Raw genomic sequence first — 23239 nt, forward strand, 5'->3', positions numbered from 1 at the left:
AAACATTTGTGATCATTGCCACCGCATACAACCAATGAAATGCTGGACATGCTAGAATTAACAAGATGATGATTTACAAGGCAAATGTGCCTCAGTTTTCAAGTTTATGAAGTTGGCGCACCACCTGGAAGAAGAAGCTGATCGCACCACTCATGCCAACATTAGCTCTACTGAGTGGAGCGTAAGTATTCCTTTTTTTCAAATTTTGGACTAGATCGGTCCACACTAACGCACTACGACATTACACAGGTATAGTAAAAGCGAAATGGGTCAAATTTTGCATTGAAAAATCCCCACCGTGTTTAGTAAGTAGGACATAAATGGCATCGTACTACAGCGCCCCCTGAACACAGGTGTTCCAGATGTTCAATAAAATCAGTGAATACACTCTGATCAAATGTGTGTGTTTGAGGTTAGCTTCTTTTGGGGAGCCTAAGGGGCGGGCGCATTGCTTGGACTTGCAAATGAACTTGCACCTCTTGTTAGTGTTTTGAATTACGTCACCTACTGTTCAAGAGTTGAAGACAGCTGAAAGGCAGATAATCAAGTTCGTGCAGAGGCAGTCCTTCCCAAGCGAGTTTCAGTCAGATGTTGGGGATAAGAAGAGGTCACAAAATCTCTTGAAGGGTCTGGGGAGGACGAATCTCATTCTACATGACGGTTTGCTTTGTGTGGGCGGAAGATTGGACAGGTCACCGCTGTACAACAAGCAGAAACACCCACTGATCGGGCGTGCTGATCATCACATCACCAAGCTCCTGATTGTTCATTACCATCAAAGGGTTGGACAAAGGGATTAGGGAATTTCCGTAATATGGTCCCTGCACAACAAACAACAAATAGAATTGAAATCAAAATCAAAGTGTTAAAATAAAATTAATCATCCAGCTTTTTGTTTGTGGGACCATGCTTGCGAGTTTTACCATTTTAATGATATAAGGTGAACAAACCTCCCTGGCATTTAACATCGTCCAAACAGTGAGAAAAACAGGAAAAAGGGGAAGAAAAATTATCGTAATCCATTTGGGGTATAAAAGGGAGACAAGATATCGTAATATCATAAATATAGTATCGTTTGCAAAAATTTGGGGAAGGCCGTGAATCGAACAAATTTGGGGGCAGTACTTTAACAGCTTCACTTGCAACATAACAGCAATTTGAAATATGTTTTGTCATACATGTACTCCACAGTCATCAAGGTTCTTGAATCAAATCACTATCAAATTTTAGGATTCCCATTATTTACAAATCCGCCAAGAATAAACGTACATTTTCCTCGTTCACATAGTTCTGGCTGGGATAGCGCATGTAAAGTATGTCCCAACTACTACAGTACTTATAGCATGCTCATAATTTGTGCCTGGTGATGATGCTTTCGGTGCTGTTAAAGCAATTTGGGTGCACGTGCTTCTAGTTCTACCTAATGCAAGTTCTCTTTTAAACATCTGGACATTTACAAATTTATTACACTGACTGAATTCCTATAAATCAGAAAATGCTGCTTCATTGGAAAATCTGCTTGTTTAGGTGGTTTTAGCTCAATAAAAAATTATTTGCTGGTGTATTTTTACGCGCAAAGTTTTTGGCCCTGATCCAGAACTGGATGAAGCGACCCCGATCTGGAACTAGGAAAAGTTTTGTCGGAGCTTAGTAGCCACTTGGCTGGGGTTTGAACCAGGGAAGCGGTGGCAACTTCAATCACAAACTTTCACAGAATGGCCAGGATAAGGCAAGGGTTATTTTTCTTTTCTTTTAAAAATTAAAACCGGACTTTTATTTCAAATATGGTTTCCTTCAATCTTCCCTTTTACATGTGAAGGTGCCGAGTCGGTCAGGTGCTGAGTTGGAAAATGCAGACCGGAGGCAAAATTTAGGTGCCTAGTTGGCTAGGTGCCGACCAGGTGCCAAGTTTGAAAGGTGACAAGTTGCCGAGGTGCCGAGTTGCAGAAATTTAAGTGAAGTAACTTGGTTTGTCAACTGGGGAGTGTGCGGCGCAAGGTAGGATCATTGGGATCAGCTTAACTTGCACCCAAACCAACTTGGACTGCCAAATCAGACCCATGCCAACTCCGACCCACAACTAATTCGGACACATAATTGACTCGGACCCACCCTGAGTCACCTTGGGCCCACCGAGCCTTAAATTATTTTGGCAAATTTGTAACAATAAATGAAACAAGCAAAGCCTGACAGCCCCAGTAGCGAGGCTTTCAGCGTGGATCCCAAAATAGTCTTGCTTCTAGAGATGTTCCAGTTTGCAACCGAGACGATTTCTGCGCACTTCAATTCTTTTAATTAAGCAGTATACTAGATAATCCTTTACATGTACATGTAAAACCTTCCTCAAAATCTAATCATTCCTGTTTCTAAAAGCTGGGGTTTACGTACACGTGTATCCACTGAAAAGTTGCAGTGTAAAAGATAATAATTTATCATTTTTATTAACGTTAAATTTTGTTTCATAAAGAATTTTGTACCGTACCGCACTGTTTAGACATCAATCTAATGACTGAGTTATGTGAAGCATTTTCACATTCCAGTGGACATCAAACTTCATTGCCTACGCAGGAATCAGAAGACAGCACTTTAATTACTTTTGACTTTTGTTGGTACAGTTAATGTCTGAAAGTTTCTAAAAAGCTGCAGATTTTCACTACATACCGGTACATGATGAAGTGTTTACTTCTAAGCATGGCTAAGGTCTGATCGCAATTTTTCACAGTAATACAGTGTACATAATTATGGGGAATGGAATAATGAAGTAAGATATGGACAAATGAAATCTAAAACTTAAGATTTTTTAAAATTTGAATAAAATAATGAAAGGTTGAATAAAATAGAGGCGAAAAGTGTCCTTTAGAACACTCTGATAACTAAACGTTCCTCGGGTTGGGTCCGAGTTGACTCGGGGTGGGTCCGAGTTGGTATTGAGTTGACTCGAAACCTTATCGTTGATGGCTTGCACTGTGCAGCTGAAAAAAATGAATCAAACTTTACGCAAGATCCTCTTTTTTAGTTCACTGGAATTCTACTAGTTTTCTCTAAATTAAGACATTTTTCAGTACTAAAATCAGCTCTTTACAATGGTTCTGGCTGAAAATAGATTTGCCGCTCGCGTGGTTACTTTCTGGAAATTGATCCACAACGAGGAAAGGTGTTGTCGCCACTTTTTTTGATCCTGTAGGTACATCTAAATTAAAACTTTAAAATTTGGAATTAATTTGGTAGTATCTCAAACACTAGCTCTACTAAGTGGAGTGTTAGTATTCCTCTTTTATGATTTTGGACAGGATTGTCATACGCCTCCACTTAGTAGAGCTACTCAAGCACACAAGGTGGCCTACTGTCTGACCACATTTACTATGGCCTAACTGGATTTTGAGGATTTTTTGTAGCTGCAGTCTGACTGAACATTTTTTGCCATCTGGAACTGGGAAAACGTCTGCATTAGGCATATGTGTAGAGATCTCACTGGTCGAGTTACATGTATAGCTCTGTCAAAAGTCGAGTTGTCGTAAGGGAACAGACGACTTGGCAAACGGTCGAGGTGTCTCAACTGGTCATACTAATTAAAGTCAACACAGCGTCAACATGATAGTAACGTCAACACACCCAAATCACGTTCTAAATTCGATAGCAATATAATGCCTAAAATACAATTTGGCTAATAACAGTGGGGAAAAAGCCGTTTTATTTCACGAAAATAACACCCTCCGCACAGCCACGAAAGACGGTACACATGTTGCCTCTCGGTCAGATGGACCATACCATTATGATACGGGGGGTCACCTTTATACAGTAAACCATGGTACGGTCCAAACGCTGTGAGAAGGCAAGATGGCAGTGAACGGTGGCGCTGCTCATTCATAGACAATTTTTTCGCATGAAAAAACTCCCTTGAAATGTAGTAAAATGTAAACTCGATTAAATAGAAATTATTCCCAAGCATATACCTTACAGTTTGATACGTCTATTTTCTGTTTTCAATGCATTTTGTAAGTGTTGACGGTGTGTTGACGTTACTATCAATGTGTTGACGGTGTGTTGACGCTGATTAGTAATGACCCGTCTCAACGGTCGAGTTGGCAAACGGTCAAGTTGTCAGTACTTTTTGCATTTGCTTGTCATACCTTTGGTTGCTGATGGCGAAGAACTTCTTCTGCCATGATGATTATCAGCTTTCCACCACCCATCACTTAGCCTGGGGGCGTGGAACTTCTTCTGCCATGATGAGTATCAGCTTTCCACCACCCACCACTTAGCCTGGGGGAAAACCAAGGATTATCAACCGACCTTTGTCTGTTCCTGAGTCTTAAACTTCAAGTTTATGAAGTTGACGCACCACCTGGAGTCCTGGAAGAAGAAGAAATCAATTTGCTTCCGGGTTAACAGCATGCATGCACACTTGATATTCCCGCAAATTCGAAAGCAACACTGTGCAAGTTGTGTCTGTGGTGTATTCTTCCGCAGAACAAATCTAGTATTTCGATGGAAAGAACTTACTTTTAGCGTTAAAGCATTATAAAGAAAAGTTCAATACATCATTCTGTAATACAATATTCTCATTTATCAGGAAGGTTAAATGAATTTGATTTGTAGCCCTATGTTTATTAGCGGCGGCAGACTACTACAGTTAGTTCGATAGTGTTTCGGCAGCTTGTGCAGAAAGGTCGTGTGTCACTCGGTCAGAGGTCGCATAATTAACGAGCGTTTTTCACCTTGGAGATATGTCCCCTTTCGTTCAATTTCTGATCACATATGTCGCATTATTTCGCAGAAAAGTAGCAATTTCAACATACAATTATCGTACTTATATCAAACGTATGACCTAAGCATGGATGAGAAGCAATCATCTGCCAGGAAACTGTCTGGAGATAAGCAGAAAAAGTCATCAAAGAAACGAAGGAAGGTGAAGCACAAAGACCGGGAAGCCGAACGCAAGCGGCCGTCTGGCAAACATCACCTGGGGTTCAAGTCCTCAAGCCCAGACGAGACAAACTCAGACAGTGCGCTGGAATTTGGTGAGTCAGTGCTTGAACTTCTAAGGGATTAATAACTGTTGTGGGGATGGAACAATGGAAATTTGATTAGGAAATTGTATCCACTTAAACTATTTATAGCCTGTGTCAAATTGTAGGTAGCCCCAATTCAGAATGCTCTCAGGTATTCGTGGGAAGGTTTTGACCGGCATATTTTAACCATGCAGAAAATTTTTTGCCTAAATTTACTCTTAAGATGAAATTTAGAAGTGATAATTTGGCTTATCAAGTTTTAAACATCTAGGGCCTAGGCCTACTGTGTTTTTTTATTAAGTCAGTGTGCTTTTAAAATGTTGTCTACCGTGAGCTACATGTACCCCCAGAACTGTAGGGTCGACGTCGGCCCACTCCCACGAATGGGAGCTGGGTGGACGTCTGACCCCACAGTTCTTGGGTATACCGTGAGCATGATGAGCATTATGATTGCCGAGAAACAAATAATAAATAGTAAAACCATTTTATCAAAGGCCTAAAATTCATATTGTATCTACCGGTATGTACATGTAGGTTTGGGACTTGTATTGCGTGTTGGATATTGTCTGAACATGTATAAAGAAAACAAACTGTCTGATGTGAAGGAAACCGTTGTCCAGGCCAGACAAAATGTTTTTGAAGTTACCATATTTTTCAAACAATCCTCAGTGCAGATGAGATGTACTTGGCATGTGTTTGTTTAAGTCTTTGTTTTCAGATTGCTGACATTTTGATTTCTTTCAGAGGATACTTGTAAATTTTGTTCAGCGTTACCCCATGAACCACCAGAATATCTGGTAACCTGTGCACTATTCAAGTCTTTTTACAATTACTGTTTATCTACAACATTTTGTCTGACCTTTGCAGTATTTGCAGACAAACGGTCTATTTTCAATCAATTTTTCCCATTGGGAGTAATACAAAGTATTCAAACTTTATGTGTGTACCTATACATGTATGTATGTGTTATAGGTCATTCTTTAAATTTTGGGTCCATCAGTGTGACCTTTCATGTCCCTGTTACGCCTGACCTGTGTACTTTGACATGGAAATATCAGTAAAATACCGGTATATTCAAACTGTTTTTATTTGTTGGGCAGGTACTTTGCAATTTACTTGATCGCTTTTGGAAATTAAAGAACAAAGTCATGTCAAATTTGGCAGGGACACCATAAAGGTTACACCCAGTTAGGTTCATGATGAATAAGAGGTGTTCTGAATGATGGGAAAAGGGGTAAACACTCTGTGTGTATCACCTAAAGGGACTTGCCCTGGTTCAGAGAGTCCATCAAAAAACATGCTGTCAGCAGTTTTAGATGGCTTGCACTATCCATCCATTCACATTGGACATGAAACCACCCGGAAATGAAGGGGGACATTGAAGCGGAATTGAGTTTGACAAATGCCGCATTGCTGCCTGAGGCACACCATTTGTTGAACGCTCCCCAGCCAATGCAGAGACATGAAGCAGATGGGCAGTTCCTGTGTACATCCAAACTGGAAAGGTATGCATACCTGTCCGTACACACCATCCTATGGGTACACTGTATGCTGGGGCGGATTTTGTCGCATGTACAGTGTAACTGTAGGTAATGTGCGGTGTAGAATGCGCCTTGCTTGTTTTCAGATTACATATCGATTGCAATTGTGCAACGTCTTTCCACTTCTAGATAATATTTTCCATACAAAAATTTATGCATGCAACATATACATGTACATGTATATTCTTGTGATGCAGAGGTGATCACGAAAAGAATTGTAGGTTACATTGTACGGTTTGGTCCCCTGGGATGACTTTATAGAAAGTAGGGACACATGGAATCTCCGAGCAGAATATGTGATTTAGACTGAATAAAAAATTATTAAAAAATGTACATACTATAGTATAATTTGTGAACATTAAGGACAGCAACTTTTGTACTTCATGTATACACTGCATGTATGAATAACTTTATTATATTCCATTTATTTTTTTCCTTTTATGATTTTAGCCTTCAAAAACATACATGTACATGTAACTTCCCTCCCCCAAAGAGGGACATCCCCTTATTTGTCACTATGTGTAATGTACATGTATACTGAGGGAGACACTGGAACATGTAATATTTCTGGAAGGGCAGGACTTGGCTTGTCAAGATCCATTTTTCATGTAGGAATGTTAATCACAAGGCTATTTATATACATAAGTCTTTTCACGCATCGTATATAAATACACGGGATACTATACTGTATAATTGTAAATACATGTATGCCATATTCTTTTTCTAATGATAGAATTCTTGTTGCTTGTACATGAAGATGATCACTTGATTTCATTAGCCATACAAGTACTCTTTTTGGGAGGGTTTGTGTGTGGGGGGGATTCTGCCTTGCTGAACTTTACAGAAAGTTAGTTTACATTACACTAGTTTTCCTTGTAAATTGTGACGTATCATTTTGAGAGTGTGGAAAAGATAAAAGAGGGGACAGTTTTGTGTATACATCAGCCACAACAACACTTACCTGTAGTCAAGACATTTAAGACCAGCACAAGACCCTACAAGACCATCACAAGACCAACACAACACCTCCAGTCTGAATTCAAGTCACTGCAAAAGCAGTCCTTTTTCACTGTTTACCCTGTGACTTGTGGCTGGTCTTGTGATGGTTTTGACTACAGCACTGAACTGTTCCCTCTTTTGACTTTCAGTCTGTCATGAAAGGCTCCACCCTGAAAGAGGATCTGCTCCCACCCATAATCAGAACTTACATGTAATTCTCAGTGGTTTACTGGCAAATTCAAATATTATTCTTTGCCTGAATAGAACTGTGCACGTTAAGAAGTTCCCAATGACACACTTAACAGGGGATCACAGTTAGACCGAATCTGTATAAACCTTTATCTGGTCTGAGAAGGATTATTCACAAGGAGAATGGTTTAATCTTAAATTCTAATCCCTTAAACCAAATGTCATTGAGCGTACCTAGCCATCCCCCCCCCCCATCAGGGACATGCGATGGCTATGATGCATTCTGTGCTTCATGGAAACACGATGTATCATTGAAGTCATATAATATTGATCCCGATGAAAGGACACTTCAGCTCTGGTGGACAAGTGTCAAATGAATGCATGGTCATTAAATATTTCACACGTTGTCTCATACAAGGTTTCTGTATTGAATGCTGCAGTCCGGCACGAATCTAAGTTGACACACTTTCAATGGTCAGGTCTCCAATGGAAACTAGACACAGCAGGCCTGCTTCATAATCAGCTTATAGCTCAAGTTGCGTAACACCCTCCACTTAAAGTCAAAGGGCCGCTTGGCCCTTGTGGTCTTCAATTGCCGACCACCATCAATGATACCGTTAGCCATTGTCCCGGCCACTCATGGCCTGAATGGAGAGGAGGTTGTCTGAAGAAGAGAGCACACAAATTGGTCAATGCCTGCCGTTCCTCTCAGGGAAAGTTCAGGAAGTTGTACAATTTCAGGAGTTTAAATTTCCCTCGCTTTTGGTGCCGAGATGATGGATTGTTCTCGATGCAACATTTCCTTTTTGGGAAGAATCTGTAGTCGACTTTGTCTAAGCCTTGGTTTTGGATGCTGTTGACCATTTGAAATCCATGGCAGGAGAGTGTGGATGATAACTGTATTGGCTGCCAGTCGTGAAAGATTTGTTACATCAATCCTTCATCTCTTTTAATCATTCACTGCTTAGCACTCCACCCCTGCAGGAATTCAAAGGAACTGATACAGTGTCAAGTGGTGAATTGGAAAATTCATTCATTGAGTGGATGCCATTGGGTGCAAGAAGCTCCAGCACCGATAGAGGTTTAATCACAGTGGAGCTCATACCGAGGGAGACCTACAACACCTGCAGGCCATCCAAAGTTGGCACAGGGGAGAACAAGATGAAGATTTCACTGCATCAGTTGCCTTGAGAAACAGCACTGGGTTTGGTTTGCATTGTCTGAGAACAGCCAGCAAAGCCGGTTCCAGTTCGGGGAAAAGGGGTTAATGGCTGTGAGTGGAGCAAAAACAAGTAATGAAACTGCAACTATCCAGATGTAAAGGTTATCCCTTTGGATCAACAAGTGCAGGCCACTACTGCTAGATGTTAACAGTTTGTTGAAACTGACAGGGTTGAAAAGGTGACATTTCCCCTAATCAGTTGACACTGTTTTGGAATCAGGAGTCACAGATGCTGTCACCAATACATGGTGGCTGTATGAATTTCACCAGCCTGTCTAATTGCAGAATTGACTGTGCATATGGAATGTGGGCCGATTTAGATTGCAGCTAGGCAGTTAGCACCCTGTCATGCCCTTTGCTCAACCCACCTAAGGAATGACAGATTGAGTTTGCAAAGTAGGGTCTGATTTTTCTGTAAATTGACCATTGTCTCCATGCGTCTCGCACATTGGACCTTCGCGATTCTGTTTGTCAAGAACCGTGGCAATCCACAGAGGTTTTTTGTCTTAAAGGTCTTGGGGTCAACAGGATAGGGTTTGTGGAACCGTTATGGCCTTCTACAGTACTTGGCAGGGGATACTCAGATGAAAAGCAAATGAGACGCTCAAAACTGTGTCAGGGGGAGTGGAGTGCTTCTTAAATATTGACGCTTCATCTCATGCACTGCTGTTTGTACATAAGGATAATTGGAAGGTACATGTACATGAATCGGCAGTGTATTGTACTGCTCCTCAGTAAAGTTAATCACACAGTACTGTTGAAACCAATTCTGGAAAGACTTGGCAAAGTCAAAGTACATGTACATTTCTCAGTTAGCAACATGGAGAACTCCTTCCTGGGGATTTTGGTGATTGATGACAACGTTATTTCAATGCAGTGACAGCCTGAGTGGTTGTCTTCATGACAAGCGTCACCTCACACACTCCCAGGCTCCGGAGGGCCAGCAGCAAGCCAACGGCAGCGGGCCCACGGAGGCCGTTCCACCTGCCCAAACTCGATCAGCCTACCCCCAAGGGGGTGCCCGAGAGGGCTCGCTCCGACCCGCCTCCCAGATCGTGTAGGTATTTTTTGTTTTCAGCAGCTAAGCTCGCATGCTTGTTTGGACCAAGCCAGGTCCATGCAAGGTTTTATATCCCTGCAACAGTTTTAGAGGTATTTGGGAGGGGGGGTTACACTGTAGGGATATCTGTGGCATAAGGAAGAGGATAAGCAGTTAACCACCATGAAAGAATAGAAGTACCATTGACAAAAATCCAGATTAAAAGATGCCAACAGTGCTGGGAGAATGAGTAACTTCACGTAGTTTTCTTGACTGCATGAAATCAAAGGAATGCCCAAAGTACATAGTACAGTGCAGTAGGTACCTGTAATGCAAACATGTAAATGCGTGGGAGTGTGTACACTGTACACTAAAAACTTTGCATGGAGGACGTGTGTTGCTTTGTTCTGATAAAATGAGAACTGTCCCCCACCCTGGGAGAGTTGTTATATGTACCAGTGTTAGTAGGGCTGACATATGGAAATTCCCATTTCGTTTCTTGTCAAGGACGGTAGTTATACGTAATCCACACCCCGTAGTGGTGTCAAAGGGGATGCATTCTGAACCCCATCACTAAGTAGGCAGTCAATTTGAGAGAAGACAAATTGTAGAAATTGTATAGTTTTCTGTCATCTGAATGATTTCAGATGATGCTAGTGTGGGCCAGTTGGAAACATCTCTCCCCACTCGACCCCAGAGATGTGCCAGAAAGGAGCTCAGTATGATCATATTACAAGAGTGTGCAGGTGTTTTTGACTTCAGGGGTGACTTTGTTGTTTCCCATTGAAGAGCCTCAAAAATTCTAACTTACAAGAGGTGTGGGATTGTGGTGACCCCTTCCACCCCATTGTTCGTGTAAGAATGCAGTGGTACATATGCAGCCCTGCGTCCAGAATAGGAAAGCCTTGTGAAAAAACTCTGTGAACTGACTGGTGCTGTTTTCTGTGTCAATAAAGGATCAGTCTCAGGGAAGGAATTAGAGAATACATGTGTTACTTTAAGTATATGTATAAGTTTTAATAAAACATGCGTTACTGTTCACAGTTAACTTCGGTCTTGTGCAGTAGTTGAGTCTATTGCTAGTCCTGCAAGTCCATCAGAAGTCGTTCAGTCTCAAGCCAACTCACGAGCCATTCAAATGTAATGAAATGTGGCAAAAGCATTCCTTTGTCCGTTTCACCCCATTACTTATACGTGTGACCTGTCTTGTGAAAGGACTTGTGAGCAGACATTACTTGTGAAAGGAAGAGTGATGGACTCCACTGTGTACCAATAAACTTGGTTTAACCTGGCTTACCTTTTGCCTTTTTTGGGAGAGTTTCTTTTATACGAGTTTCTTTTATATGAGCAATTATTTTGTTGCCTTTCTCTCCATTCCTGGTACAGCCAAGCGGCAATCAAAGAAGCATGCTAACCACTCTGCAGAGCCCAGAACTCTGGAAACCACAACTAAAATCAGTCTGACCAATGTCAACACAAATGGCTCTACCTCAGCACCGGTCAGAGGCATGCGGAGAAACAGTAGGGGCGACGGCAGCGAAAACAAGGTTGATGGACCCCGGAAGACCAGCCAGGAGTCGCTTGGCACTGTGAAGAGTCGGACTTCACAGACCTCGTTTGAATCGGACCTTGGTGAGGCCACCTCCAAGATCGACGAGAGCCTGCGCTGGGACAACGTCTGCTCAGACCCTGAGCAGGAGGCTGAGCGGATCCGGGTCTACAAGATGAACCGCCGCAAGCGCTACCTGGCTGAGTCGCTGCGCAAGAGGCAGGACAAAGAGAGTGTGCTGAGCTTTGCCAAGGAGATCGCCGCCTGTGAGGACCGGTGAAAGACAGCCGTAGATTGGAAGTTCAGGGAAGAACTTAGTCGGTTTTGTGCTGTTTTGAAGCTGATTAGAGGAACCAGGCATATATGTCTGCTGCAGCCCACACCACTTCAGCTAGCATCTGCTGTGTATAACCAGCAGAGGGCGCCTTTTTCCTGAAGCAGCCATTATTCACCTGTTTACAAGGGAAATTTGCATGCTGTCAAGGCATCATTGGATTTATGTACATGTACTGGTAGGGTATGCAGTGAATGAGAGAGAGATTACCCTTGTTGCAGTCTGGAATTTCCCAGGTACCGGTAAATGAGCAATAGCATTAGATGTGTGCTCAAAGTACATGTATACCTCAATGCATGTGTTCTGAGCTTAAGTCAGCAACCTGGGTAAAGTTTATCATCAGGAGTTTGGGGTTTTGTACAACAGGGGGTTTGAGGCAGGTTTGTATTTCTCGATCAGAAAAGGACCCTGGTAAAGATTTCTGTTTTGGTCAGCGTTTAAAACCAATTAGGCTTTATGCTTACATGTATGCATACATATGGGGACCAAAATGGCCTGCTGGGTACTGAAACAATGGACAGACACCCCTCTAACTGGAAGGTATCCCCCCCCCCCATTTACCGATTGTAGGGTTTCCAGGGTACTTAAATACACACTAACTGCTTTTCCGGATGCTCCAATTTCATTGCGCATTTATTCATCTTTTTGAGTGCACTTGCCAGCCTAGCCCAGGAGTTGATAGGTGGCCATCATTCAATCCAAATTAGATATAAACAAGTCAATGCAGGGTGTCTTAGCAGCATATTTGCTCTGTTGATTGGAATGTTCAAGGAGTTAAAAAAAAAATTGATCAAGAATATGAGTGCCAGGGTTCAAGAGATGCAGTGATTGATGGGTACCCTATCACTCCGATTTGACCCTTCAGTCACCATCTCATTTTTAGGGGGGTAACAAACACTTCAAGTGCCAGGGATGGGTCCCTGTCGGTAAACACATGAGCTGGGTGGGAATGCCACGAGTGACATGAAACACATTTTGTCTGAAGTGTGGAACCTCTTACTGTGTGTGCTCTTATAATTTTTACCGTGTTGTCTATGTCCTACTCAAAGTCGAACATTCTTTTCAATCTGCATTTTGTTTGTCCCCTCGTGAACTATCCACATTCTTTCCACTGGGCTGGTGTTGAATCCTGACATTAAAATCTTGCTCATGCATGTCCATGTATGTCAGTAGATCAAGGGCATCTCCCCCTAAAAAGGAAGAAGAAAAAATGCTTCTTTGCAAAACTCAGGTGTTATGTTCATTAGATTGAAAATTGGCATATCAAATATGCTTTTTATCTCAGAAGACATTAACTGAACATTTGTAGTCCTTTTGACAAAAGATTCCTGCGCTGAAGTGTTTGAATTTCTAGTTGACAAGTTTCCCTGTGTGATAGAAGTTTTCTTTTTTTTTTCTTTTTTTTTGGCTGAAATACTTTTGTAATATTGAGAGAAAAGGGCTTGTATGAAATAAAACAAGAAGTGATTTTGTAAGCAGCTGAATTGCTGACATTGGGTTAGCTTTGGCAGCTTCAATACTGGTACATTTATGATGTTTGAAAACAAACAGGTCAAAACAAAGATGTCACAGTCTGAAGGTAATTTAACTACACACCTGCACATTTGCCAAAAAGAACAAAATGTTTCAGTACTTCTGTGAAAGTGCTTTCATTTTCAAAAGTGCTTTTTCATATTTAAAGTGCAAGGTTTTTTAAATAGCTTAAGTATCTTAGTTTCTGCATGAAACCATAAAGAGATAGCCATTGTTCATGCACAGCTGGCTGCAGGCTGTGCATTTTTTTAAATGTGTGTAATGTGAGATGTGCATTTTGAAGTGTCTTTCATGATTCCATTTCAGCAGACAGGCATTGTTAAAAGTCCCATACAAAGCTATGTCCAAGTCATTCGGCTATGGCCTGAAATTATGCATGAGTCTACACTAGTGGCTACAGCCATTTCCCATTTCAAACCGCAGCTAAGTGGATGGAACGTCCCCTAATTGCATGTATCTCATAATTATAATTATCTTCCGAACAATGCCCTCTCATGAGTTGCTGTGGCTGCACTAAATACCGTACATGTAATCTAGCTTTCTAAATGGCGACAAGGCAGAAATTTTTGAGGTTGTTCACTTTTTTCTGATTTGCAGTACAGATAGTTCAGTTAGGTGCTTGTGAACTTTTACAGTGTGTGTATACATGTCGGTCACTTTGTTGTTTGCCCCCGTTTTTCTTTGCAGAGTTCTTTTTTATCAATCGTTCAAAATGAAGACTTCTTAATTTCCAGCATTATTGTTTTGTCAGATGGTGTATACCAAAAATGTCTATTTATTGAAATTAGACTTCAAAGGAGGTCTCTAAACTTCTAATGCATATGCATTTCAAGAAATTTAGAGTAATTATTGAATTTCAAATTTGAAAGCATTTCCTGGAAACAGGGTAAATGTGAAATATTTCGAAATCCATACAGAAGTGTTTGTTAAAGAAATAAATGCATTCAGAAAAATTCTCCGAGTTTCAATTGAATTTTCTTTCATCATGTAAACAAAAATACAAGGCAGGCTGATAATGTTGGATTTTTTACTAATAATTTAATTGTCACCTGGAACAATACACAATACAAAACAGCATACATATAAAAGTACAAACCACAATAATGACAACATCTATTCGATCGACTTTTATCATGCATTGATTTATGCATTTCTTGTAAAAGGGGAATTGTCTTGTGTGAAGACAGTATCTGATGAGTGATTGGCCAATGTTACAATGATGATGCCATATGAGAAAAAAAAACTGAAGGGAGAACATTTCACTGGTAATTGCTGACCAGTGTGAAGTGGTCACCTTCCTTTGAAATCTCCAAACCTTGCCACCGAGGCCATTTTTCTAAACCGCATCTTCTTTCCTAGCCCTGGCTTCATCAGGGGTACCATGATGCAGAAGCCACGAGGCAGAAGCCACAGCCAGAACTGATGCTTAGGTTTGAAGCCTGAATCAAGTAAAATGCTCTTCAAGGAGCCATGGAATATACACATGTAACATCTTGGTAACCACACATAACATGGACGAAGGAATGCCCCATATATACGCAGTACATGTAAACTAGTGCACACCAAGTGTGAATAAACTCTTTATGTAGCATTTAAGGTAAGGCTTTTTAAGACAACCTTCGATACCGGAACTGTTACTGACGTGAACATGGAACCATGTTCATGTACGTTAAAACAAAATATCTCACAAGCCGGTTATATCTGGAATGGCCAATTTTCGACGCTAAAAACCGCTGCAAATATATCAGGAATGTTATGATTTAGGTAGGATTTCTTACAGGAAATAAAACGAAAATGGCATCACTGTGGTTGCCAGGATGGGTAAAACATGAAAGAGTAATGACAGCTAAACACTTGTCTTTGTTTTTCAAAGCAAGGTCACCCTCTGTATTTAGTAATAATCTTAACCAATCAGTAATCTCTACCTTCAAGAAAAATCATAAAATAGTCTGATAACATATAATTATTTGAATAAATAAAATTACATACATGTATTTTTTCCACGGTGTACCCCCAATTTTCTCAGAAGGTCACTCTGATAAATGCTGATAAAACATTGACAACAGACTAGCCACATCTTTGTATTGATTTGTGATACAGGCTGAAGTTAGGAATTGAAGGAATGCGAAACATTGCGGAAGTTCATGTCATGTCAAGCTGTTACATAGCACCCATAAATAACAAACAGGGTCTTTTTATACCTTGCATTTACATTTGCGTGAACATTTTCATTCCCATTGCTGCGGAATTCTGAGAAATTGTAAGAAATCTGCGCCTGCAAATCCGTAAATAAAAGACTTTTCGACCTGCTTGTGCTTGGTTCCCATCGTCAAATGTCGACGGATTGGCATGTACGTACGTGCATTGAGAATTGAGACAACTGTCAATAGCTCGAAACAGAAATGGCCTACGTACGTAGCGGGGATTTATTAATTTTAGTCTCCTGACCTAAAATAGAAAACTCTTTTTAAAGTTTATGTGCATGCCGTAGTGTACATGTACTTCCGTATTTGCTTTCCAAATTGAGGGAAAGAAAAGAAAAGGGTGTATTTGACGAAACAAATACGTCAACAGCGCTGCAATCACAATACGTGAAATTCGTTTTTTTGGGGGGGGAACCTTGTATTTCAATGAAGGGTGTGGGTATGTCATAACTGCAGCAATATCATCTCTTTGGCCCACTAGGCAGGATCCATGAAGCCTCGTCGCATTTGAACACTGACCAATCTCTGCCGTTTAATAGAGTGTTTAATGGAGAGTACCATAGCTACACCGATCTCCATCTCTGTGAAGAATACATGTGTAGTACGGTTTCGAATGACATTACTTCCTCTCTGGCAGACTGCCACGTGCGTCGGCATTTTGGACGTCATATTTACGTGGCACGCCGTATTTTGATCAACACGTAAGGGTGTACAGCGCGTACTGCGCGCACGTACACGCACCTAATGGCGTTGAATCAAAGAGATCACGCATAAGAAGAACTTACTATCGGTGTGTTCGATTAGCTTCCCTGAATACACCAGCGTCATACGCAAGGGAAGCCTCGAAATGAGGCTAATGGAACGCTGCAGTGTATTCGCTAAGGCATTCTGGGAAAAAGGTCAAGTCCTCGCCAGTTCCAACACATCCATGCTCTAACAGTCCATCCGTGACGTCATTACACTCGGACAGCCCCCACAGACCTGCTCGCCAGCCGGGGTAGTGGTGGCTGACACCAGAGCAGGCACGAAGATCACGTGATGGCTAAACGAACGCTTTCGTAAGCTAATCGAACGCATCCATAGATCTCTATATGCGTTGCATACGCAGTTGTAATTTTCTAGGAGGGTTGTGCATGTGTCCTGTGCATATGAAAGTGATCTAATGGAGACGCGCATTGGGCGGGGCTTTATAGCGGATCGATTGATAACATCACCTTAGTGGAGACAAGCACGAATTTTATTCTCTGGCTTGCGCTTCCGAGCACAGGCTGTTTCTGCCAGCAAGACGGCTGCCACCCTTTCAGTCCAGTTTCCTATCCTGTAAATAGACTGGCCTGCTTGCCCTGTCGTTTTGAAAATTACTTCATCCAATCCAAGCCTATATCGTAAATATTTTACATATATTTTGCAGCTAGTTCATCATTTAAAACAAAATACGATTTAATAAAGGACTTGGTCGTTTCAGACGGATCTGGATCTCGATCTGTGATCCCAACACTGGCTCGGTCCTTCCATTATGCGGGTTCTGGTGAAAGTGATCGTGAACCAACGACAGATTACTGATCGAAATTCGTATCCGTGTGAAACAAGTAGGCCCATAAACAAAATAACCTGTCAAAAATTAGTAGTGAGATACAACCACAGGCGGCGCTGTAAACTTCATAAATATAACTACTGTTCACTGAAGAAATGATAAAATGGAAATTATTCCAGAGGTCTCAGAATTGAAACGGTTACCTGAGTACATGTCAACTACATGCGTTTCCATTTTTTCTGTTTCACTACAGTATTTTTCGGCATTGATTTGACTCAAAGACGTGCTACTAAAAATCCAGGGTCTTTTCCGCTTTTTATATTACACAACTTCAGGTAAATATGTAAATGAAGTACCATATCTACTGCTAAAAAGTCAAATTCAACTCTGCCTATTGTAGGATATGGTGTACATAGAAACACAGCAAATTTACATACACAACACATAACATTCTAATTTATTCAGATATGGCTGTTTTGGATTCCCATTTTAATTTTTTTCAAAGCGAAATTTTAATTAGCAATAGCTTCGATTATTGTGATTCAGCCTCCCCCCAACTGTGATAAGGAATGCATAACCGTGGGCAATATTTTCTGCCCGCCCCCTACTAAAAATAAAAAATAAAAACTAGTTTGTTAAACTGTCGATACGGACACAATATATACGGAAGACTTTCTAAGATGTCCGGAGCAAGGTTGTGATGGCTTAGTTGTGCGTGTTCTGGCTTCGAGATCGGATGTGCTCATGCAAGCAGCCAGAATTTCCCGCGCAGAGAGGAAAGGTTATGCATAGCTACGTCATAATCGTCGTGCCTCTTTAAATTGGTCGCTGGAAACTAAGGCAAGCCTGTAAATCTTCACAAGAATTCGACTGCTATGCGGATTCTCCCCCGTGACAAACGATGTTGCTTTAGCAAGCGAACTCCCGCTGAGAACCATTCATAAGAAATGAACTTTTGACTGATGCTAACTTAACTGTGCTAACTTAACAGTTTCCATAATAGTTAGCTGGTTTCCCTGCTTACCGGCTCCTTGGAAATGAATTCTGCAGACTACAGTGGAGTTGTTTCGTGGGCTAATGGTTATACACAACGTACGGCAGCAACCTGTACAGCCAAAATCCGCAGGGGGTTTCGAACACAGTAGGTTTTTGTTCTGTGAGGCGATTGCAGTCCTGGATCAATAGCTGAGGTGGACAAGTTTGACGGAGACAAAGTCCCTGGCCTCCAGTTCGACTGCCACCCGGTACCTCTTGACCATCTTGGCCGAGTGATGCTCCAGACTGCTCACCACGTTCCTCTGGGGGAACTTGGGAAAGACGAACACCGTGGTGGTGAAGGTCTTCGGGGGCGTCAGCGCTGCGGCCCCAGGGATCATGTAGACAGCGTCCCGGTACCACCGGAACTTGCTGTTGGGGAAGCACTGCGTGGTGGTGCTGTAAGTAGTGGTGGGCTTGGCGCCCAGGTGGAGCCGCACCTCCTCGCGGAAACGCCGGTTGTCCCGGATCACCCACTCGAGGCCGTAGTGGCGGCGCTGGTACGGCGGGCGCTCGGTCAGCGAGACGCTCTCCGTGTAGCGGCGGTATGGCAGCTTGTAGGCCTGCCGGGCAGTGCCGCTCTCCTCGTCCTGTTCCTCCTCGGAGAAGCAGGAGTCCGACTCGGAGCCCGAATCTGTCCGTGAGTAGCTTGAGGAGGAGCCGGAGTAAGAAGAGCCCGAAAAGCTCTCGCCGTAGCTCAGTCGCTTATGGGCGGAGCTTGGACGGCCGAATGGGATGTCTGCTGGATCAATGTCCTTCTCCGTAACCTCCTGGTGGGAATTAAGAAGATAAACCTTTTAAATATGCGAAGAGCAACAAAGTCATGGAACATTAAAATCTATCCCAGCTGTATGTCACCGCCTCCACTCGTTGGAATGTGTAAGGACGACAGACAAAAAATGGGCAGTCTTCGTCGTTTGTTCAACGCAACAAGAATGTATCATGTTGACAAAGTTTACAGATTACCCCCATGACAGGATTGCGCTCATCGTCCTGACAAGTTGATTTAATGTCGCGTATAAATGTGCCTCACTTTTGTCTGACGAACAGTATCTTCTCGAGGTAACAATTTAAATCCTGCCACGTATATGAGATACCCTGACTAATCTGGCTAGTGTGGCAATTTTTGGCTTTTTGTTAACGGTGTGTTCAGATGGCAGCTTTCCCCATCGGCTCCAGACAAGCCAAAAGACGAGCAAAGGCAACCCACTGCTCGTCATGTCTCTCTCGTAATCACCGGCGAAGACAACGAGACAGCGTCGTTTTGCAGCGATAATCACTGCAGGCGGTAAACAAGCTAGGGGCTCGTGTACACCCAGCAGCGCAGAACGACGACGGTACGCAGACACACATTTAATCGGCAATTATGCGAGATCAAGGTTGTACACTAATGATCGAAAGCATATGCAGGAACACGGGGGGGGGGGCTGAAAGAAAAGCTGGAGGTCTCTCTGTGCACCAACATCTGACCAAGCTGCACCGAGGATTTCATCATGTCAAAAGTGGGACTTCCACCCTACCCAACCTGGGCGTCAGCAATCTCTGTACACGCTGTAAACGTGCAATTGTTGCTTCACAGTTTAATGCTAAGCTTTTTCAACACACTTGTGGCTAAAATCTTTTATACCGCCTACGCTCTTTAGCCATTTGCGACCAAAGTTGGCTATTTTGCTGTGTTATTCCGCAGTTGAGGCTATTCCATGCCGCTTGTCCGTCCATACAGCACAACGCCGCTCGACGTGCTTAAACCGACAATTTCGCCAGCGCACAGATTAATACCCTTTATGAGCCACTTCCGAATCGGTCATCAACGAATTTTGTCTGACCAGATGCAAATCTTTTATATGATACGACCTGACTCTTCAGACTTCAGCGACAGGGTAATTTGCCAAGGGAAGTGTCCATCCACCATTTCCTTGACACATCTTTTAATTGACTGTTTCCCCTCTCCCGTCTCGGGCTACTCTACCCTATAGGTGAGTTACTTACTGTCAATACCATCCGTGGTATACCATTGCCTGTACTGCAGCACTGGAAAAGATGTTGAAAATTGGCTGAAAAGAGGACCCAGATCCCCACCCCGCGACCAAATATCGGATAGGGCGCAGCGCAGTCGAGGTAGTGTAAACAACACATGCAGAATGAAGGTACCTTTACAGAAAATTATTGAGCGGGATCGCGCGGGCAAACGGTGATTTTCAACATCGTGCTGGTGAAATTTGTCGTTTGTCCACATCCACGGAAATACGAGTCAGACAAAGTGTACATGTACCATTCAATTTTATGCATGCCTGTAAGATTATGGATATCGCATCAAACTTGATCAAGCGTCCTCTCGATAACCATGGGATGCGGAACGACGGATAGAATTATTACAAGAAGCAACAGGTGCGCTATGACTGCATCGGGGGTATAATAACACCTCTGGCCAAATGAACTGACCGAACCTACCTGATACTTGTTCAATGTGTCCATGATTCGCCTCAAGATGTTCAGCTGCAATCAACACTGGCGGAAATGTCCAATAAAAAAAACTCGACCGTGGCATCAGCGCTAAGTGGCGCTCTCCTGTAACACTCGCGCCCGATTGCTGGGGCAGTGCTGGCCGTTCTAATGCTTCGTCACGGACTGCACTGAAAAACCGGTGACTTCCTGGTATGCCCTCTTACACGCGACCAGCGTTCCCGCACTTGTTGACATACGTTTGTGTCACAAAAGGCGCAAATCGAAAGCGCGTGAAAAGAATCTCTCACGCACAGACAAAAAATAATCGATGTTACCAGAGTGTTGCGAGCTACAAGCTCACACCACCCACCAGATTATTCCACAAAACAGAGACTGTTAGAAATGGAATAGCCTGCGTTGACGTCACACTCCTCACCTGCGATTTATTTTCTTTTGCCGTTACCAAGGAAACAGAAACGAGTACGAGAGTGACAAACTTGACCTCTGCGCTGAAAGCATCCGCGAGTGTTCATTGTCTTTTATGTAGGGCCGGGGCCTGGAGTCCTCCAGTGGCAGACATCAAGCAAACACAACAAGGCGTGGGGCTCTGCGGCAGACACGGCACGAGCCTCTCTCAAACAAGGAGCAGTCGTTTAATTGTTGAAATATTAAGCGGGAAAGAGAAAAACCACGACTGTTTATGCGCAAATCGGCCATGTTGTATCAACAGCGAGACGATCCCTGCAATCATTACAAAAATTGTATATATCCATGATGTAGTCAGATACTTCCCCAAATCATGGGGGTATAATGAATAAAATACATATAGATTCGGGGAGCCAAACCCAACACAGTCGTCTTGTGAATATTATTTCTCATCACAAACAAAATTAAACAGCCTCTACATTAAGTAACGAGATCCAAAGCAACAAGTCAGAATTTAAAAGAGCCAAACGAAAACCCTCACGATACAAAATGGTCCAAACAATCAGGACTCACAATTCAAACCCCTAGCTGTAGCAAACATAATCAAATTGTTGATGGAGACACTGGGATCGCTAAACGACCCTTCCTGGAAGGCGTGGCACAGCTGTCATCCAGGCAAACAACCAAATTTATGAAGAGAAACATGTGAGTCGATACAGTTGTGGATGGGCGACATCCCGAAACTGGGCTTTACATTCAAACCTAAGAGGTAAACCAACTCTTCTTTATGCGTGCGTGAACATATTTTCTCTTCAGCAAAACCGTCAAAAATGTTGCTCATAACTTTCAGCCCGCGGCATTGTCCGGACGTCAGTTCCGTTTTACATGTACCAGGAAAAATTCCGTGGCATAAAGCCGAATTGAATAAAAAGATCAAAAGGTGGAAAATTGGAAAAAAAAGTTCCCCGCCGCGTTGGGGGGTCAGAGGCCAACTTTTTTTCCTCGCTGCATTGGAATTTATTGAAAACAAAACTAAGAATTGAACAGGTGTCGATGGATCTAAGAATAGGGTGCTTGTGGAAAGGCTGAAGGGGCCGGAGGGACAAGTTACGAATCTGTTCCTTGCTCTATGATTGATGCAAGATCAATTGATCGTGATGCGCAATTTTGATTCCACGAATACCTTATTTTCAAACAAAAGTAAACCAACAATTTTTATTTGCAAAAGATGCTGTTCAGTTGTACAGAACAGCCCAATCATGCTTTGCTAACGGACAAATGCAAAAAAAGAGTATGCACAGTGTCTTGAACTCCGAGAATGACGTCATAATACGGAAAGCAAGCGATTCAATCCACATTTTGCCAGCGGGTGGTGTGACGCGGCGACAAGGGCAAACAGCACGACGTTCCCCTTTTCTCGGACCCCTGTGCCGTTGGGGGCGGATGGATCAACCTTCACACCGCTGCCGGTTTCGAAAAATAAAAATCATCCGTCTGTGCTGCCCAGGTTTTAGTTTTGCTTAAAAATCGGGATGATTAATGCTGTGACGTCAATACCGAAACCTGACAGCCAATAAGCCGACTTTCAGGAGCCACACATTTTTACCTTTCGTGTCTCGTCACCGTGCCTCAAAGGGCGCGCGATTTATGTAAACTCTGATGTGTGCAAGGGGAAACGAGAAGTCCATGATTTGTCTAGACAAGTTTGCCCAACCGTTTCTTTTCCTGTTCAGTGCAGTCAGTCTTCAGCCCGTGAGCTGGAGCCACACCGTCTTTTATACAAACGGCTTCCCTATTCTCTTTTCTATTCATCTGCCAAATATCCCCTCAACATTGGGTCGTGACCAGCACAGGTTGAAACCAAAAAAATGATATATTATACACAGCTTTCATGTACACGGATCTCGGTTCGTTTGACTTGCTTCGTGTTTTACAGACAGCTATTATTCGACCAGGCAAACGTTTCGAAATAAGTCATCCTGTTGGTCAAATAATATGCAGGCTCTATGGAAAGAGGCCTCGTATTGTTTTGCCGTGGCACGCTGTGCCCTTCTGATGGCTCAGCGCTGTTGAAAAAAAAAGAAGGTTTTCACTCCTTTGTACCAGTAAGGCACTAGAATTGTATTATAAGCAAGTAAAATTTGTGAAACCTTGGTCCATTTAAATTATTTTCTTTG

The 23239-nt window shown here is 42.6% G+C and overlaps 2 protein-coding genes across 9 annotated transcripts in view; one reads left to right on the plus strand and one right to left on the minus strand.

Annotated features, from left to right (window-relative positions):
• LOC147798099 (refilin-B-like) overlaps positions 1–23239 on the minus strand; it is a 57846-nt gene that overhangs the window by 19494 nt on the left and 15113 nt on the right. For 3 of the 7 annotated variants that reach the window (XM_087141749.1, XM_087141750.1, XM_087141752.1), the window contains exon 2: positions 16031–18961. In XM_087141749.1, coding sequence (XP_086997875.1) covers positions 18335–18961 — 627 coding nt within the window. In that variant the 3' untranslated portion in view covers positions 16031–18334. Of the gene's footprint in view, positions 1–508; positions 822–4130; positions 4354–4503; positions 4657–16030; positions 18962–20642; positions 21329–23239 lie in introns of those variants that run through there. The other 4 variants (XR_015426565.1, XR_015426566.1, XR_015426567.1 and 1 more) reach the window with 3 other exon arrangements.
• On the plus strand, positions 4700–12060 carry LOC110980663 (uncharacterized). Of its 2 annotated transcripts, none has more exons than XM_022237553.2 (2): positions 4700–5021; positions 11389–12060. In XM_022237553.2, exons 1-2 carry the CDS (start codon positions 4835–4837, stop codon positions 11829–11831), a joined length of 630 nt encoding a protein of 209 aa, XP_022093245.2. In that variant the 5' UTR covers positions 4700–4834; the 3' UTR covers positions 11832–12060. The 2 variants fall into 2 exon arrangements, with proteins under 2 accessions (XP_022093245.2, XP_022093246.2); XM_022237554.2 differs by lacking the exon at positions 4700–5021 and adding an exon at positions 8455–10020.

Source organism: Acanthaster planci, linkage group LG09 (genome assembly GCF_054643075.1).
Source record: "Acanthaster planci isolate LZ-2023a linkage group LG09, COTS_SCS, whole genome shotgun sequence".
In the NCBI taxonomy this organism is placed as follows: domain Eukaryota; kingdom Metazoa; phylum Echinodermata; class Asteroidea; order Valvatida; family Acanthasteridae; genus Acanthaster; species Acanthaster planci.

What these genes read in the sequence shown, in the direction of transcription:
- LOC110980663 (XM_022237553.2), top strand. Translation starts at nt 4,835, where the DNA reads ATGGATGAGAAGCAATCATCTGCCAGGAAACTGTCTGGAGATAAGCAG. An exon ending in AGACAGTGCGCTGGAATTTG is followed by an intron (nt 5,022 to 11,388) that starts GTGAGTCAGTGC and finishes TTCCTGGTACAG; the next exon opens with CCAAGCGGCAATCAAAGAAG.